We start from the raw sequence: 19,114 nt of genomic DNA, 5'->3' as shown, positions 1-19,114 counted from the left end.
CAATGTTGCCGAGCTGCAGTTTCTTTGCCTATTAAATGAGCATAATATTTCTAATCTGATAGCATTACATTTTGAGTTACAGTTCACATGTGTAAACCACAAAATATACAAGGATTGAATAAATACTGTTGTCATTAATGAAAAAGGGCCCGTGCCTCCATGCCGCAAAGTGTCAGGGCAGAGGCCTGAACTCAGCCATCTCTAATCACAGAGCTCAGAAACAGGGGCCAACAAATTCACTGAAGGCACTCGTCCCTCGGCATCTGGGAGATGATTCGCCATGTGAACAAAAACACAGTGAAGGGCCATCTGCCCAACCTCAGAGTTCACGTAGTTTCAAAATCCTATACCCAGATGTTACTGAAGTCACAGAAGCTGCTGCCATGGTGCCCAGGGAAAGTGTTCTTATCATTCATGAATGAAGGGGTGTTAAGTATCTTCTTTGCACTGCACAGTGTTCTCGGGGCGGACGGTACAGGTCTGAGAAGACAGACAGTAGGTAGGCACCTGGATGAGAAGATGTGCTCCCTCCACTCACAGAGCTTTATGTCTGCAAGGAAAAGGGTTTGTAAACAATCAATGATAATACTATGTAATAAGAACCGTAAGAGCCCTGTCTGGTGTAGCTCAGTGGATTGAGCACGGGCCTGTGAACCAGAGGATTACGGTTCAATTCCCAGTCAGGGCACATGCCTGGGTTGCAGGCTGGTTCCCTGCAGGCCAACTCCCAGCAGGGGATGCACAAAAGGCAACCATACATTGATGCTTCTCTCCCTCTCCTTCCCCTCTAAAGATAAATAAATAAATAAAATCTTTTAAAAAAAAAGAACCATAAGAGATATATGTCCATAGTACAGGAAGACACGGCTGCATTGGTGTCAGGGGTCAGGCTGAGTTTCCTGGAGGTGGTAGACTCTTGATGGGCTTGTGATTGTGAAGTTGATCTGAGGCTCTAAACTGTCACACTGCCTTCCACACCTCTCATCCTCTTTGCTTTGGATAACTCAAAATAAAAGTAATTGCTAAAGTACAAAATAAATTTTTTTCAAAATGGCACAGAAGTTATATGTGTGCTAAAATTAAATGGTATGCTTTAAATACTCTGTTGGTCTCCCCATTTTTGGTGCCCCTTGGTTTTGTGGGACTGTATGCATATTTTAATCTATTCACTGCAAATTCAGCACCCAGAGAGTGCCAGCGAAAAATAAGGAAAAGAGAGAGTGGATGGTGGTGTGCCCACAATACCCCTTGGGAGAGTACCATGAGGTAATCAGTGGTGTTTAAACATCACCTCAAGGAGCTGTGGTAGTTTACTGCAGCTGGAGCATGGGATGGCAGGTGGTAGTAAGATGAGCCTGAATGTGGGCTTCTGAGCTATCAGAACAAAGTTCCGCTGCATGGCCAACAGACATGTTCAACTTTTGATCTGTGTTGACTTTGACGGTAAACATCAGTTGAGACAGGACCCGGATACTGTTCTTGAAGTGGTGGGTGCACCAGCAGGTCCCATGGTTCCAGTGCTGGTTTCCACCACCACGTTATCATTTCTTCACCTGAAAGGAGAATATGCTTTTAAGGCTGTTAACCAGGGTGCCTCACATCAGTAGCTGTCAGAGAGAAAGACTGTGCAGTAGTTTTTGCACAGAAGAAAGTACCTGACAAATTCTGGATTCCAGCACAGTGACTCACTTATTCAAGATAACCGAAAACATTGGCTGTGAGATGACGGGAGTGACAGCTGACAGCAGATCCCAGGTACAGAGGGCACGCTATGAGGCAGCAAATTGGAAATAGGAGTATCGCTTTGAGATTCCGATGTATTCACTGTGTAAAAGAATTGCTGGTATTTCTCAGGTCTACGTGCAGAATGCTGAAATGAGGCCTCTTGGTTGTTGTATGATTTTAATTGCTATAGATGAAGAACAAGGCCCTCCGGTGTACAGGTGTTATACTGCAGGTTTCCACGGTGGGTTTAAAGCCACTGAAGGCAGGGGTAAACCAAAAGAGTCAACCAGCTTTCTTTAAAAAAAAGAAGAAATTTGATCAGACATTTGGACAGTGGAAACTGTAATCACAAACCTGTCTACTGCTCTAGCAATTGATTTCAAACCTTCAGTGATAGAAGTTGGAGTAGTTACAGTTGAAAATCCTAAGTCAGTATTCTCACAGAAGCGGAGACTGACGCTCACCTTGTTGCTGTTGCAGAGAGAGACTCAACAGAGCAAGTGGTTTACCAAATCCATGAGGCCACTTGCCTGTGTGTTTGGTAACAACAGACCTGCGTTATGGAGGCCCTGGACTGAAAAAGGAACCTCTCCCACTCCTCCTGCCACTGAAGTGGTTCGGATTCTATAAAAATAAAAACAGTGCTGCCCTGGCTGGTGTAGCTCAGTGGATTGAGCATTGGCCTGCGAGCCACACGATCGTGGTTTGATTCCCAGTCAGGGCACATGCCTGGGTTGCAGGCCAGTTCCCAGCAGGGGACACACGAGAGGCAACCATACATTGATATTTCTCTCCTTCTCTCCTTCCGTTCCCCTCTAAAGATAAATAAATAAAATCTTTAAAAAATAAAAAACCAGTGCTTTTGGGAAAAAGAAACAAAAACAAAACATCAGTTGATGCAGAAAAGACACTGGAAGGAAATCTGCCAAAAATTTAAGAGGATTTGCCTCAGAGTGTTAGAACTACGTGAATTTTTTTCTCAATCTTTATGATTTCATTTAAAATTCAAATCTTCAGAGTTTTTACAGAGAGCAAATATTCCGATTATAGCAAGAGAAAAACCAATTAAAATTAAAAAGTATTTGGAAAGAAAAACGTCTAGAACAAAAAATATATATTATCTGGTGTATTTTTCTGGGCTTCTTCATAGTGCCTCGAGGGCCCAATTTGCAATAACTAGCACAGAACAGAGGAGAAAAAGAAAAGACCTGAGCCAAAGACATAGCGAAATGACACTGTGCTGCTGCAGCAAAGCCCAAACGGTCATTCTGAACTCTATCTGGATTAGAGGAATTGACTTTGAACGAGTGTATGACTAAACTGGAACCTCTAAATTTAGGATGATATTTAAAGTGTTTAGAAATGATAGTGGGGGCCCTAGCTGATGTGACTCAGTGGGTTGCGCCCCAGACTTCAAAACAACGGGTTGCCAGTTTGATTCCCAGTCAGGGCACATGCCTAGGTTACCGGCCAGGTCACTAATAGGGTGCCTGTGAGAGGCAACCACACATTGATGCTTCTCTCCCTCTCTTTCTCCCTCCCTTCCCCTCTGTAAAAATAAAAAATAAATTTTTTTAAAAAAAGAAGAAATGATAATGGGGAAAGGTAATTGAAATAACAACCAGCACCAGAAGGAAGGAACCCTGGGAAAATAAACTGTAATTCACAACAGGATGTAATTAATTAGTTATCACCATCATTAATAATGGCCATTTTAATGTGTGTTGCTCATAGGATAATGAAATAGAATCATCATATGCTTCACTTAAAATCCTAAAATAAAAATTTGTTAACTTCTAGCCCTCACACACTTTTACTAGAATAAACATGTTACAATAATGGTTGCCTTTAAGTCCTGGAACTTAGGAAGATTTTTTTCTTTATTCTAATAGTTTTTCTATTTTTCAAATACTCTAGCTTGGAAAGCATTTATTTCTGTGAGGGAAAAAACATGATTAGATTTATTAAGGCATTATGAGAAATACAAGTTGTTTATAATCCCATACCCTGGTACAGCTAATTTCACTTTTACATATTCTCTTTTAGCTGGTCTATTTTCTTTCTTTCTTCTTTTAAAGATTTTATTTATTTATTTTTAGACATGGGGAAGGGAGAGAGAAAAACATCAATGTGTGGTTGCCTCCTACACACTCCCACCAGGGACCTGGCCCACAACCCAGGCATGTGCCCTGACTGGGAATGGAACCTACGACCCTTTGGTCCAAAGGCCTGCACTCAATCCACTGAGCTACACCAGCCAGTGCAGCTGGTCTGTCTTCATGTCATTGTGCATAGTTATAATTAACATGAGTATATAGTTTCCTAGTTCAATTTTATTTAACATTTTTAAATATTTTCATATTATTATACACTATTCACGATTACCTCTTGGTAGCTGTGTAGTGCACCATGGTGGTCAAGTACTACAATTTACAATTTTCTACTCTGGGACATTGAAATTTATATAATTTCTTCTCTGCAATAGGCAATAATACAATAAACATTATATTACCACTAGCAATATGAAAATGTACCAGATTCACCTCAAGTTTGTTAGTATTAGTCATTATTCTTTTGTTAATTTATAGATATAATTCCATACTTTCACATAATAAAATTTTCTTTTATTTCTAGTAAGTTTGAATAGTTTCCAGTTGTTTTCACTACTAGACATGTCTCCTGACTTTTGTACCTTTATATTTTGAATTGTGATACAATCAAATAAGCTCCTTATCCATTATAAACATTGTCTTTTTATACATTTTTATTTTTTTCCAATCAAGCATTTTTATTTGCATTCCCATTTAGTTAATGCAGGCATTAAAATTCTCTGTCTTCATAATGAACACTGTCACCTGTTTCCATTACAGTTTCTTCTATTGATCCAATGTAAAGACAGTATCAGTCCTCCACAACAAAACAAATGTTTTCCACTAGGTTTTGACAATTTGATTTTATGTTGGTCTATGAACATGTAAGCCTCTTATATAATGGGGGATCAGAAAAAAACAAAATTGTCTTCTGGAGGGTGGGCCCCTTGTAGTACAGGCTTCCCCTACTAGGTGAGTGTTCTAGGAACCCATCTGTGTCAGTGTGCCAGCTGATGGTGTTGCAAGAGGCTGCGTTTGGCTTCAGTGAATTTTTTTGAAGATTCTTCCAATGTGTTATTCCATCTCACGATGGGTGATTTAGAAGCCCACATGCCCACACTGCACTAAGTGTTCAGCAGTCTTTGACCAAAGACAGGGGCACCCCAGGCCCCACCCTCCCTATTCACTCCATCTTGCCCTGAGCAACTCTTTTTTCTGTTTCCCCGGATGAAAAAAAGTTTTCAAAGGGAAACATTTTGCCAATGTGGAAGAGATGAAACAGAAAATTGTAGAAGCACTAAAAGGCATAAAAATCAATGAGTTCCAAAACTGTTGTGAGCAGTGGAAAAAAGTCTCGATAAGTGTATTGCATCAAATGGAGAGTATTTTGAAGGTGACTGAAGTTTAAATACGTAGGAATAAATCCACACCCTGGCTGGTGTGGCTCAGTGGATTGAGCACCGGCCTGCAAACTGAAAGGTTGCTGGTTCGATTCCCAGCGAGAGCATATGCTGGGTTTTGGGCCAGGTCCCCATTTGGGAACGTGCAAGAAGCACTCAATTGATGTTTCACTCACACATTGATGTTTCTCTCCCTCTTTCTTCCTCCCTTCCCCTCTCTCTAAAACTAAAATTTAAAACATTTGGAAAAAAGAAATACACAATTCATTTATAAATACATTTGGGGGTTTTTAGCCCCACTCATGTGTAAAAAACAGTAGTGACTCTTCCCAAAGAGAACAGTGCCGAGGCCTGGAAAGAATGAGTTTTCAGATGGCGGGGGGACAGAGGACAATAACTGGAATTCAGAAAGCTGAAGCTTTTGAGTAAGAAGATGATGAAAAGTTGCTTCTATATCACCACTTTCCCACGGGATCTCTTTGTTTTTTGCAATTTGATCATCTCCTGTTGTCTTGGGAAGCACCTATACAATTGTTCCTTAGGAAACTATAGTAGCGGCACCTGGGGAAAGAAACACGGAGAACTAGTCCCGATCCAGTGGCAGAGGAGTCAAACACGTTCCTCAGCTCCGCCCAAGGGAAACCAGAGGATGTCAGTTTTTCACTTAAAATAACGATTCTGGCCTTTGGCTGCACATTGGATTCCTCTGGGGAGCTTTAAGAAAAACTCCCATGCCTCGGTTCCAACCCTAGTTTCCTAATGTTATTGGTCTTGAGGGCATTATAGATATTGAGATTTTTTTAACCCTCCTCAGGTGATTCTAACAAGTAGCCAAGGTTGAAATCCATTGTAATCACTTAATCAAGAAATGTAAGCCCTGGCTGGTGTGGCTCAGTGGATTGAGTGCCAGCCTGAGAACTGAAAGGTCACTGGTTTGATTCCCAGTCAGGACACATGCCTGGGTTGTGGGCCAGGTCCCCAGTAGGGGGTGTGCAAGACAACCATTCAATGTTTCTCCCCTTCTCTTTCTCTGTCCCTTCCCCTCTCTCTGAAAAAAAATATTTTAAAAAAGAAATGTAAAAAAGAAACCTAACCTGTAAAAGGCAGTTTGCAACAGAAAAAGCTAAAAACTGCCTATCCTTCTTTCATAAACATCTACTACATCTTGACAGCAAATTTCACAGTGGAACAGAAAACAGAAGTTTCCAGAATATTTGAAAGCAGATCTTGAACAATGCTCATCCATAGGAAACAGAAGAGGTTTGGGAGAGAGAGGGTTGCATTTTATACTTCATTTTTTGCAGGCATGGATTTGCACTGGGGAGGAATGCCCACGGGGAGCACTGTGCTCCACTGGCATTTTGCTGTTCACGACTAGGTCTTATGCTCATTGGTGTTCACGTGAGCGTATGTTCCCATAACCCACATCTCCCCAAATGCCAGGACAGAGAGCCAGATATGTGGTTGGAGAGCAGGGAGCCAGCCTTGGCTGAAAATTTAGCTCCACCAGGTGCCTTAGGGTTCACAGAGGGTTTTAAGCCTCTAGAAATTATGAAAAGGACATTTAATGTGGTGTTAACCTCACTGGAAAGAAATTGACATCTCAAGATGCTTATGAGGCAGAAAGATGGCATTTTCCCCATTTTTGAGGCTTTCAAAATAAGGAGAAAAATTTTGTAACTCAACGCTTGCTTCAGTAGATGTCAGCAAAGATACTCTGATCAAATCTACAAAGGAAATTTTTTAAAGACAGAGTTTATGCTGTGAGCAATCTAGTTCAGGTGGTATAACAAATTCCACAATCAGATGCATTTGGGCATAATGCAGTTGGTGACTGACTCCCATCTTCTTCCCAGTCCTGTTTCTAAACGAGGTGGAGAAACTGAAGCTCTTGTTGGGGTAGCGGACAGGGTTGAGGGAGAGCAGCATTAGGCTAGAAGGAAACTCATAATCATTTGGGATGTGTCCATTTACAGTCAGTGCAAACATTATAATTTCACTGTCTTCACTTTCTGCTTGTTGTAACTGTGCTGAAGTTTTCCAATAACTTTATAGTAATAGGACCCCGTATTTCATACTATTTCATTGTTTGGACCTTTATCACCATGTTAGGGTTACGTGTGTCATATTTTCAAGTAGGTAAGTCACTGATGCAAGCATCACAAGATCTCTCCCTGTAAGCTCTCCCGTGTTCCCCAGTTTTCTGTGGTATAAGATGGAAGCATGTTAGAAGTAGTTCTCACCGGATTTCAGATGAGGGGAAGCACTCACATGCCTCTATTTTGAAGGGCAGCATAAAATACTTCTGTGAATTCTATGCTGGGAATCCTGACAAAGTGCATTAGTCTACATTTCCTTTGGGTAAATAACATCTGGGTTTCTCATAGGACTCTGTAAAGGTGCCTGGTGACTGGCTCTCACAGCCACCTGACCTGTGTGTGAGCCCTGCCCCCCCACACCACAGACAGTGTCCTCGAAGTCCCAGGGCATGTGTACTTCCAGGGCTTTTGTGGGGCACAGACTGACTCAGCACATGACCATGGTAACCACATGGCTCCGAACCTGATCCTTTTTCAATGTTATGGGGTCACTTCACCTGAGATCCCAATGGCAAGGTGCACACAACCATGTGAAGGGAAATGTAATGCAGGAAAAGAAATCCAAGTACCAGCAAGAGGGGCAAGAAGGACCAATCTGGAAGGAATCGGGAGTGAGTCAGGGTCAGGCAGTGCTGAACAGTGCACCTCCGGAACCCAACTGCTTAGATTTCAATTCTCGTCTGTCACTTACTCTCCGTGGGTCCCTGGGCAAGTTTCTTAGTTTCTGTGCCTTGTTCTCATAATCTGTACAATAGTAGCTAATAATAATAACAATAATTCATGGGGTTTATAGCAATTAATTAAAGTCCTTGCCACATAAATTGATTCCCTCAAAAGTACATTACTATTATTATCATCATAATTAGTGTTCTTGAGTGGAGAGTTGGAAACCATAAAGTTTTCCCAACTTTGTTAGTTTCCTAGGAAGCACATAACAAATCTCCGCCAACTGGGTGACTTGAAACAACAGAAATTTATTCAGTCACAGTTCAAGAAAGCAGAGTGTCACCCTGGTCATTTCCTTCTGGGGCCTCTGAGGGAGAAACCATCACATGCCTCCCCCAGTTTCTGCTGGTTGACAGCTGTGCTCAGTGTTCTTGGCTTGTAGACGTGTCACTCCAGCCTCTGCTTCCATTTTCTCTGTGATCCTGTGTCTTCTCCTTTTCTGTCTCACAAGGGCATTTCCACTGGACTTAGGGCTCACCCTAATCTAGGATGATCTCCTCTTAAACCTTACCTTAATTATATCTGCAAAAACCCTTAATCCAAATACAATTATATTCTGATGCTCCAAGTGAATATGAATTTGGGGGCAACACTATTCAACCTACTTCACCAACTAAGAGCAGATTGGGACTAAATCGAAGAAAAAAATTGTGAAGAGTCCTGGAAGAATCTCATCTAACCGTGGACGCGGTGTTAGAGCAGGGTTGAGTTGTATGGGTGGTCGATCAAGCAAAATGGCTGGCTATCCTGAAAGTCATCACTGAGTCTGAACCAACTGACACAGAGTTAGTTACTATACTCCTGTTCAAACTGCGGGCAACTTCTCTGGAGAGAAGTTGAATGTACCCAGCAGGCAGCACATGAACTGAGCTCTTCCCCGTGCCCTCTTATGACATATTGCATGCCACTGCTGAACCCACTATTGCACCCTGAATGCATTCTGACACTGGGTAATCAACAGCAAGGGCAAGAGCTTTGGAGCTTCAAGGAACTGGATTTTAGTCACATGCTCTGCAACTTACTAGCTCCACTTACCACCTTTGTGTCCTCAGGTTAGGTACTTACCTTCTCTAATCCTCAGTTTTGATATTTAAAAACTAGGCATGATATCACTACAAACTTGGAGAGGTTAGAAAACTACTGTATGCGGAAGCTACACCTAAGTGCCTGGCATAAATTTCAGCAAGTGGTTGCCATTATCATTACCTCTGTGAGGCCAGAGGGACCATGAAGAAGAGCCATGAAGACCCATCTGTATCTCTTCCCCCACCGCCAACTCCACACTCAGCTGAGTAAACTGAGTAAACACACAGGAAATAGTTTGAGTTACACATCAACTGCATTTTATTACAAGTACTGCTTCAGTGAATGGACCCCAATAGCTTTTCAGGGTTTTTAAACCCAACCTGGACAACCCATGGCATAGTACTTTTCTTGACTTGGCGAATGAACACTGGGCAGAGCAAAGGCAACAGAAAGCATGTGGGTCCTTTAGTGTATGTTAGCACTTAAAGAGGCTTAATGGTATTCAGAGGCTGTATAACTCACATCTCGTGTGAATTTTTATTACTTTATTACCAAACTAATGCATGTTCATTGTAGAAATTTTGGAAATATAGCCAAACAAGAGAATAAACTCATTTTTTCATTGTTGTTTAAGTACCGTTGTCTCCGTTTTCCCCACCACTCCCCCCGATCCCCACTTCCCACCCTTGATCCTACCCGCTTTGGTTTTTGTCCACGTGTCCTTTACAGCAGTTCCTGAAAACCCTCCCCCTTTTCTCCCATTATCCCCCACCACCTCCCCTCTGGTTACTGTTAGTTTGTTCTTAATTTCAATGTCTCTGGTTATGTTTTGCTTCCTTGTTTGTTTTGTTGATTAGGTTCCACTTACAGATGGAATTATAGATTATCTGCTATATGTAATAGCAGATAGATATATAGATTTTTCTTTAGTAATATATTGTGACATTTTTTCCAATAACTAGTTTTCAACATCATTTTAATAGCTTCTTAATATTTCATTATATAAACCTGCTAATATTTATTCAACTCATCTTCTATTCCAGAAATTGTAAGTCATTTTCAATATTTTGTTGCTAAAAACAACTATAACAATATGAGTTTATTCCTTATTAATTTTATAAATTCTTACTAATTTGGTTTATTGTAACCCTACCCCCTTCTCCAACCTTTGCAATTAACCCAAAAGTCAATTTGCTTGGTTTATGAGGAGCTGATTCTGTTATCTAACCTGAAAATCTGTCAGCATTGGTTGTGTCATCTTAAGCAAACTCTCCTGGGCTGCCTGTGTCCAGTGACTGAGTAGTCAGTGCTCCTGGACCCAGCCTCTTCCCCCCTTGTTCAGGGCATGGGGCTAAGGGGTCGATGCCATGGGGTTTCAAGCTCCAGCTACATAGGCCAGTTAGTTACATATCCACAGACTGTCTCCTTAACTCCAAAGAACCGTCTTTTAAACGCTGGCTGTTCATTTCAAAGAACTGGACAAAGAGCAGGTGTGGATCAGTACAAATCTATCACCGCTGAAGGAAAGACAGTGTGTCGACATCTTCATCTTCCTCATAGAAAACAGCTCAGTAAGGTCTTCGTGTGAAATGACATAAAATTGGTGAGGTTGTAGAAAAAGAAGAGGGAATAACATTGGGAAAAACAATTGGCTGACCTTACACTTATTTTGATTTATAAGCTTCGTCTGTCAGTTCCCTCTATTGCTCTGTGAGACAAGTTCAGTGGCGTGTTCTAAATAGCTGGTAGTAGTGTTTAACTGGCAATTCTCTCTTGCAGCTGATACGGCCCTTGGCACTGATGATGTGTATGACGATAAGGGATGCCAGTGTGATGTATCTGTAGAAGACCTCACCCCACCACTTAAAACTGTCATTCGAGCTATCAGGTTGGTGGAACACCTCTGATGAAATGATTCAGAGACCGATGTTGCTGTGTTGTGAAGTTGTTTGTTTTTTATGGGGGGGGGAGCCTCATAAATCTCCTGGAATAATTCTGAAATATTTTTTCTTAATACAAAACTCTACAGAATTCAACACAAAATATGATACAAAAGGTGGGTGGGATTGAGAAGCCATGCCACATCAGCAAGATGACATGAAGACTGGCTCGTCGTGTGATTGGCTGCTTTTTAAAGATATTTAGTGTATAGATGCCACTGGACTTTTAAAACTATTTCAATGACTGGATGCTCCAACCCATGTCCTATAATTTGTTATCAAAGAAAAAATCCTCTAGGTTATTTCAATACAGGTTGAGTTCTAAAAATGAGAAACCTAAAGTATTCTGCAGTTGCTCGTACGCTGCTGAAATTTAACTGTTAAAAGCAGATCTTATGCTTCCTCTACTGATGGCAGAAAAGGAAGTGAGTATCAGAAGCAACTTATTTCCCGGATCCACTCCCCACAAAAAAAAAAAAAAATTAGAAGCTGGACTGAACGAACCGCGGCATGCTCAGCATGCCCATGTCAACCCCTTTGGGAGAATTTGCGTCTGTCAGAAAATGCTGAGCAACCACACTACAAAGAAATACCTCTGATATTTTGGTTCTTTTGGCCTCTTACCAGAAAGACAGAGGGAAGCCTAACAACTAACCCAATTTAGCTATTCAGATACTTGGTCTAAACTCAGATCAGTATGATTGATTATTTATTTCTATTTCGAGTTAGTCCTTTAGCAGCATGTTACTCATTGCTTTACTTTATCGTTGGAAGTCACTGGCAAAATCGAAATGAGTTCTAAAGATTTTGGTAAATGTCTGTGGGGTCTAAGAAAATCCTGGTATGATGAAGTGGTGTGCCCCAAAAGATGCTTAAACATCATCTGTAACAACTTGGAAAGGAGTCCAGTTACCTCCCAGCAGAGTCTTCAGGCCACAGTCCCTCTGTGTGAGGGGACCAACCCTCTTCTGCTTCCCGGACCGTCCAGATGATGCCTCTTGCCTCACCGTCATCATTGGTAACACTCACTGTCCTTCTCAAAGCATCCCACTTCGGACAGTTATATGATCACCCCACCCTGGGGAACCTAGAAGGCTTGGATAATATTTAATCCCAGAAAAATGCAAGGCTATGCAGTAAAATAATGCTTGAGGCCGTCAGTGAAAGAGCTGGAATGGATCCAGAACTGTACTGCCCACTGGCTGCTTGAGGCTATTTAAATTAACTAAAATGAAATAAAATGTATTTTAATATAAATTAAACTTTAGTTCATCAGTAGCACTACTAATATTCAGGTGCCTAGTGTCAACTACATTGGGCGGAGAACAGGCAGTAGATCTCCATCCTTGCAGAAAGTTCTATTGGACATTGCTAGTCTAGAAGTCACCTTGAAATTCTTTACATGCATTTATTATATCTATCAAAGACTCGAAAGCAGAAATTTTCAACAAGCATGCCATAAGAATTTTTAAAACACACAATACCTGACTATATAGTCAGGAGCACTGACCTCTTTTTCCTTAGATTGTTAAAGAAAAAAATGACAACAGCTAATACAACGATAACCATCTGGTATAAATGCCCTGTCTCAAACAATAAACATACAGGTCATATTTGCATCTTACTGGTCACATCACATAATAAAGTTGCATCTGATCGATAAGTTCCTGGTACCAGAAATTCTTATGTACACGTGTAGGCCCCTGATTTTTTTTTGAAAAGTTACTTTGGAGCCCTGGTTGGTGTGGCTCCACGGATTGAGTGCTGGCCTGCGAACCAAAAGGTCTCAAGCTAGATTTCCAGTCAGGGCACACACCTGGGTTGCAGGCCAGTAGGGGGCGTGCAAGAGTCGACTGATGGATGTTTCCCTTTCCCCTCTCCAAAAATAAATAAAATATTGTTTTAAAAAGTTACTTTGGAGCTAAAAGGATAGGTAATTACTTTTTGTAAATTAATTTAAATTATACCTATGTATTTTTGTCAGATTGGCAAAAAATGTATTTTTCGTGTACTGCAGAATTTTAGTAATTACTTTGTGTGCCATGAGAGAAAAAAGGTTCCAAATCACTGCCCTAAAGTGAAGGTAGGCAATTCATCCACAGATTAGTCTGATTTGCAACAAGTATGGTAAAATCTTATCTAATGCGAACAGATTAGGTTTCCTGAAAGTCATATTTAATCCAGTTTGTGTCATTTCTCAAGACCTGCAGAAGCTTTCTAAGTTTCCCTCGCTACCTATAAAAAGAATTGTGAGCTGCAAGAGAGAAAAATGAAATAGGTTTATTCTGCTAGCTAGGCAGTTTAGCAGCAGCTTAAGATTTACTTTCTTACACCTTCCTCTTGAAACGTGACAGACTTTTGCAAGGGCCTTTGCAGAATTCCCTTCTTTTCAGAATTCTTTCTGGACAGAACTTTATTCCTTACATGTGGATTTTGGAAGCCTTCTGGTTGCTACTTCGTGACACTTGAAGTAGATGGTTTTCTCCTCCATATCCTGATTCTGATGAGTGTGCTTTTATTTCTCACTTCTTCTAAGTCCCATTTAAAATTATCAGGTTCTATATAAAAACACAATAGCTACACCCAAGAGTTTGTAACTCATTGGAAATCTTTGACTCATGGTATTACTTAACTTATAAAACTATGTGACTGAACGACCAACCAACACAACGAGCAGTTCTGAAAAAGGGTTGGCAGGTATACATCCCTAAAGCTTATTCGAAAGAGTTCTTTTCCTGAGTTTCATAAAACATAAATAAATGGAATGTCCTTTGTTTTTTTGCCAGATCATGCTCACCTCTTACTGCACACCTGCTATAGTATGTTATGTATCTACTACTGATTGCAAGTGTGAATCATCTATTGCTCATCTCTAAAATAGCAATCTTGTTTTGGCATTCTCCTTGTTATTTTTGGTTATTTGATTATTGACTGTGACTACTTGAACATGCCTTTGTCTTCCAGTAGCTTTATCAATAATAATAGTTTTTCTTAAAGTCAAATTAAAATTAAAATGTGTAACAGAAAACATGTATTTCATTGCAAGGATATCAGCAGAGAAAACCATCTCACTGCCTTCACCAAGAGCAAAGTCAGAATTCTTTAAAGCATCTGTCATTTTCTAGTTATTTTTTCAGAGTAAAGATTCTCAGCTCATGAGATGATTAAGACCACTCTCAACTAGTCTGGACTTTATTACCTGACTGTATTTTGAGGCTTTTTTAAAGAATGACATCACTGCCCTGACCAGTGTGGTTCAGTTGGGGGGCCACTGTCCCACAAAGCTGAAGGTCGCCAGTTTGATTCCTGGCCAGGCCGTGTGCCTGGGTGGCAGTCTGTCTCTTGTCGGGGAGCGTATGAGAAGCAATCGATCAACTTTTCTCACTCACATCAATTTTTCTCTCCCGCTCTATCTCCCTGCCTTTTCCTTTCTCTAAAAATAAATAAAATCTTTTTTTAAAAAAAAAAGAATGACATCACTTTTTATAGTGCCAAGCGATGGCTATTCTTAGACATTCCCAAAATATGTCTTAAAAGACAAAAGAATACTTAGTTTTGTAAAGTTTCTCCAAGATTATCACAGATTATCCTCAAAACATTAGTGGGAATACACAAAGATCCTAGAAATGTGTTGTCAGACTCATTTCTGAGAGTGAAGACTGTACTTATTTTTAACAAAAATTCTGTATCTTGTTAATGGTTTATTTTTTTTAATTTATGCTATTATAGTTGTCCCAATTTTCCTCCCATCGCCCTCCCAGGCCTCCTCCCACTTCCATAGTCAATGCCCACACCCTTGTTCATGTCCATGAGTCTCTCCTACAGGTTCTTTAACTAATCCCTTAACTAATCCCTCCGCCTTCTTTCAGTCAGTCCCCCCTCCCCCACCCCTCTTACAGCCGTCAGTCAGTTTCATGTTTCTATGCCTCTGGTTCTATTTTGCTCACTAATTTATTTTGCCAGTGGTTTAATTCAAACAACTATGTGTCTTTTTTCCACTCAGAAATTAATTTATAATAGAAAGGTGAAATTAGCAGGGAAGTAAACCGGTTGACAAGCAAATTGATAAACTCTTAAATATTCTACACACTCACTTTTCACTATTATGGAGAGTTGTTGGCTAGGGCTGCCATAAAAAATACCACAGAATGTATGGCATAACCAAGAGGCACTTATTTGCTCACAGCTCTGGAGACTGGAAGTCCAAGATCAAGGGGTCAGCAAGGCTGCTCTCTTCTGAGGCCTCTCTCGTAGCATGTGGATGGTCATCTTCTCAGTGTTCTCACATAGTCTTTCTTCTATGCACCCACTTACCTGTGTCCAAATTTCCCCCTTCCTATAATGACATCAGTCAGATTGCGTTGGGGCCAACCCTAACAGTTTCATTTTAATTTAATCTTCTCTTTAAAGGTCCTATCTCCAAATACAGACATGACATTGTGAGACGCTGAGACTCAGGGCTTTCACCTACAGGTTTGGGGGACACAGTTCAGTCCTTCACTCATGGCAAGACACTGTTGTTGTATTACTGTTCGAAACATATTTTCTCAGTTATAATATCAAAATTTCAGATTAAACTAATTACCTGGATACATTCCTTTGCGATATCGAACATCCAGATATTTGAGACTATTTGAAAAGGTTGATTGATTCACCTTTCAAGTTTGCAGTTGGCATTGTGTAAATACTACATAAGTGTGAATCTCGGGCAAAATGCCAGAAAATTAATGTATACTCATTTATATAAAAATAAATTTTAAAGGTCATATCCAGTATAACTCTGTATTTATAAAGGGTCTTAGAATAATATTTTTTAATTTTTTAAAAGATTTTATTTATTCATCTTTAGAGAGGAAGGGAAGGAGAGAAGAAGAGAAATATCAATGTATGGTTGCCTCTCGTGAGTCCCCTGCTGGGAACTGGCCTGCAACCCAGGCATGTGCCCTGACTGGGAATCGAACCGCGATCGTGTGGTTCGCAGGCCCACGCTCAGTCCACTGAGCTACACCAGCCAGAGTAGAATAATAATTTTTTAAGTGCAAAAGAAATGTTTGTGTTTGTTTTCCTGGACCAAACTGGCTAGATAAATTCTCAGACATGCACACCAAGGCAACACCCAAGCACTGCAGAAAGGATTGGCAATTAGAGGAGGAGCTCTGTCCATTAAAACATTGCAATGCAAAGCTTACCTGCATCTTACCAGTATTTTTTTTCGTAGAATTACTACTTTCAGATCAAGGTCATGCTTAAGATCCTCAAGAATAGTTGTTGTCTCGTCTACTTGTTTTATGCAACTGTGTTTTCTGCCCGTTGTTACGGAATGAATCAGAGTTCTGTACAACCTGTTCTTCCTGTGAAGATAACCAAAACAACTCAATGGAGATTACTCGTTATTTTTAAGAGAAGTGATCAAGAAGCTTTTGATTGTATCGTGTTCTTAACTTCTTTTAATATCTCTATACAATAATCCCCATGCCTGCTACCGTCCACTCGTATGCAACCTGTCACTCCTCAGGCCAAACCAGCCTTCTAGAGAATCAAAGGAGTAAACAGGCCTTGGGTGAAACTCAGAATTCTTTAGTTGGAGCTGCAGCCCAGCTTTACCCTGGCACCACAATGCTGCTCAGGAGAAATACCAGTAATCCAAGAAACACAGCAGCCTCTGCAAAACTTCGGGCAACTCACATCATCTCTCTGTGCTTTGTTTTCTCATTGGTGAAGTGAAGATGGTAAATAGTATTGACCTCGTAGGGTCATGACAATGATTAAATGAATTGACATGATCACTCAGGAAGGACAGTGCTGGGCCCATGGTAAGCACTATCTAAAGGCTTCCTATTACAACCTTCAGGTGTCTGGGCCCCTTAGTGCCTCCACTGCCTGTCCTCCACTCAGGCCAGACCCTTTCCTTGCCGAGCTGTACCTGCATCATGTGAGCGGAGCATTTCTGTCTCTCTTCTAAGGGGGTGCTCCCAACTTCCAACCACTTGCAGCCTCGCCTGCCTGCATCCACTTTCAGGAGTCAGCTCCTCACTGCCTGCACTGAGGAATCACTCAAAGTAATACCACTCAGGGCTGGAAGAGCAATCTTTTCACCCAAATGTGAAGCAGTGGTTCGAGATCTCTTCCTGTTCATCCACTGGGTGATCTCACTTCCCTTGCAGGTACCCTCCTAAGAAGGAAGAGGACAGTGAGAGGTAGACATTACTGTCATCTCCCTCTCCCACCCATACAGAGGCCTGACTACAGCTTTTTAACGTCCCTCCCAGAGAGTCAGTTCGTGCACTCAAAAAATATGCATTGAGCTTCTACTCTGCACCGGGCACAGGAGTATGCAATAAGAAGAAAGGTGGGTCTGTGCTTAGAGTCATGAGTGGCTGCCAGAAAAGTAGAGCCAATTAGGATACAGGGCAACGTGTCTCTGGAATCACTGAAGTCCAGGCTTTTCAGGCAGACATAATGTTGGCGCTGGTACGGCAGGTGGCATCTAGGAAGGCTCCCTAGAAGAAAGACTATCCAAGCAGAAATCAGGTACATGTATAGGATTCAAGCAGGTTATTGAAGGGGGCGGGGGTGTTTAGGCGGAGGGAACTGCAGCTGTCAAAACTCAGAGGTGAAGATGGCGTTAGAAAACGTGTGAGCTGGGAGGACAGGGACATGGGGACGCGAGGTTAGACCGAAGAGACTGCAGCAGGGATCTTTGTAACAAGTGGAGGGCATGAAGGCTTTTAACTACAGAAACAATCTTTGTAACAGAAAGAGTCTGTTTCTTTAGCTACAGAAACAAGCCCCCGTCAGACAGAGGCTTTATTCTAACATTTAGAAAGATGACTCTCATTGCAGTGTGAAGAATGGATTGGAGAGAGGAGCCCGTAGTTACCTGGATCTGCTAGGGGCCTGAGCCAGGCAGATGGGGGGAAGTGGTGGGAAGGATGGATTTCAGACCTCCTCAGATATTATAAATAATAGGATTTGAATATTTACTGGTTGGAGAACAGAAGAGCAGTAGAAGGCTGATCCCTCCGGGTGCCTGGCTCAGACAGAGGCTGGCCTGGAGGGAGTTGGTGCACTGTTGCGAGTGTTGAGTCTGAAGGTCAGCGGGCAGGCGGACCCCTGGATCTGAGGCCCAGGAGACACACCTAGGAGTCATTGGCACAGATGTAGGTAATGTACAGATGTGTCCGCCCAGGGACAGTGTTGGAGGAAAGAGGGAGAATGGTCAACACACAGAGTCAAAGGCTTCCAAGAATGTAAAGAGCTGCACCAGGAAGAAGACTCTGATGGGGACAGACAGGAAGGGCCAGACAGAGGGACACCAGGGCAGCATGTGGAAGAGGAGCCAGAGGAGTGTTTCAGGTGTCGGACTGTGTAAATGCTGCTGAGAAGTCCAGAAGGCGGAGACGGGAAAGGTTCTTCAGAAGTGGCCACAAGGTCACCAGTAGCTTTGGAGAAAAATTCAACAGAGGCAAAGAATGTCTGAAGCCAAAATGTAAACAGAACACTTTTCCAAAATTATCTACCAGAATCTTTCACTTTAATAGAAGCATAGATGAGGTGTCAAGAGTTTCTTTATAACTAGCGAAGACTCATCAGCTCCTCTAAAATTACTCAGATCTGAGCATCAAAGAGAAGAACCGCTGCTGACGTGTCGGCGTGTTGGAGGCGGTTTATGCAAACGAGTCCTCGCTGTAACCCCGGGCTCGCAGGGATGAGATTTTCCAGTTTTCTCGCCCTTGTGTCCTTCCTATTCTGAAAGGCATAGATGGGACCATTCCCCTGGCCATGCCCTAAAATGTGTTCTCAACTCTGAATTTTCCTTAAATCTCACTGCCTACGTCAGGCAAGGATATGCCACAGATAACGAAGAAGAAGCATACGTTTGCCATCGTGGGTTTTTGTTAACTCTACGAGCTGTTTAATCATCCTCAGTTCTCCACCGTTCTGATGGCATCTGTGCCATTTTAGCAGAGGCCAGGAGCCTTCGCAAGTCACTCCTAAGACACTCTTGACAGCCACGTCGGCGACAGGTTACAGGGAAGGGTGCTGCTGGGAGAACATTTTATGGATCATTTAGCACGTGTTTTTAAAATCAGTTAATATTATTCCCC

General features: G+C 41.7%; 1 protein-coding gene and 1 pseudogene across 3 annotated transcripts in view; both read left to right on the top strand.

Annotated features, from left to right (window-relative positions):
- Nucleotides 1-19,114, top strand: part of KCNQ5 (potassium voltage-gated channel subfamily Q member 5) — a 504,767-nt gene that overhangs the window by 467,897 nt on the left and 17,756 nt on the right. For all 3 annotated transcript variants that reach the window (XM_037034317.1, XM_037034316.1, XM_037034318.1), the window contains one exon: nucleotides 10,846-10,954. In XM_037034317.1, coding sequence (XP_036890212.1) covers nucleotides 10,846-10,954 — 109 coding nt within the window. The remainder of the gene's footprint in view (nucleotides 1-10,845; nucleotides 10,955-19,114) is intronic.
- Nucleotides 1,398-2,270, top strand: LOC118978719 (proteasome subunit alpha type-6-like; annotated as a pseudogene).

This window comes from Sturnira hondurensis, unplaced genomic scaffold, assembly GCF_014824575.4.
Source record: "Sturnira hondurensis isolate 20B ecotype Veracruz unplaced genomic scaffold, ASM1482457v3 Scaffold0022136, whole genome shotgun sequence".
NCBI lineage: Eukaryota > Metazoa > Chordata > Mammalia > Chiroptera > Phyllostomidae > Sturnira > Sturnira hondurensis.
The sequence above is the reverse complement of the archived record's forward strand: the minus strand, read 5'-3'. Positions and strand labels throughout refer to the sequence as shown.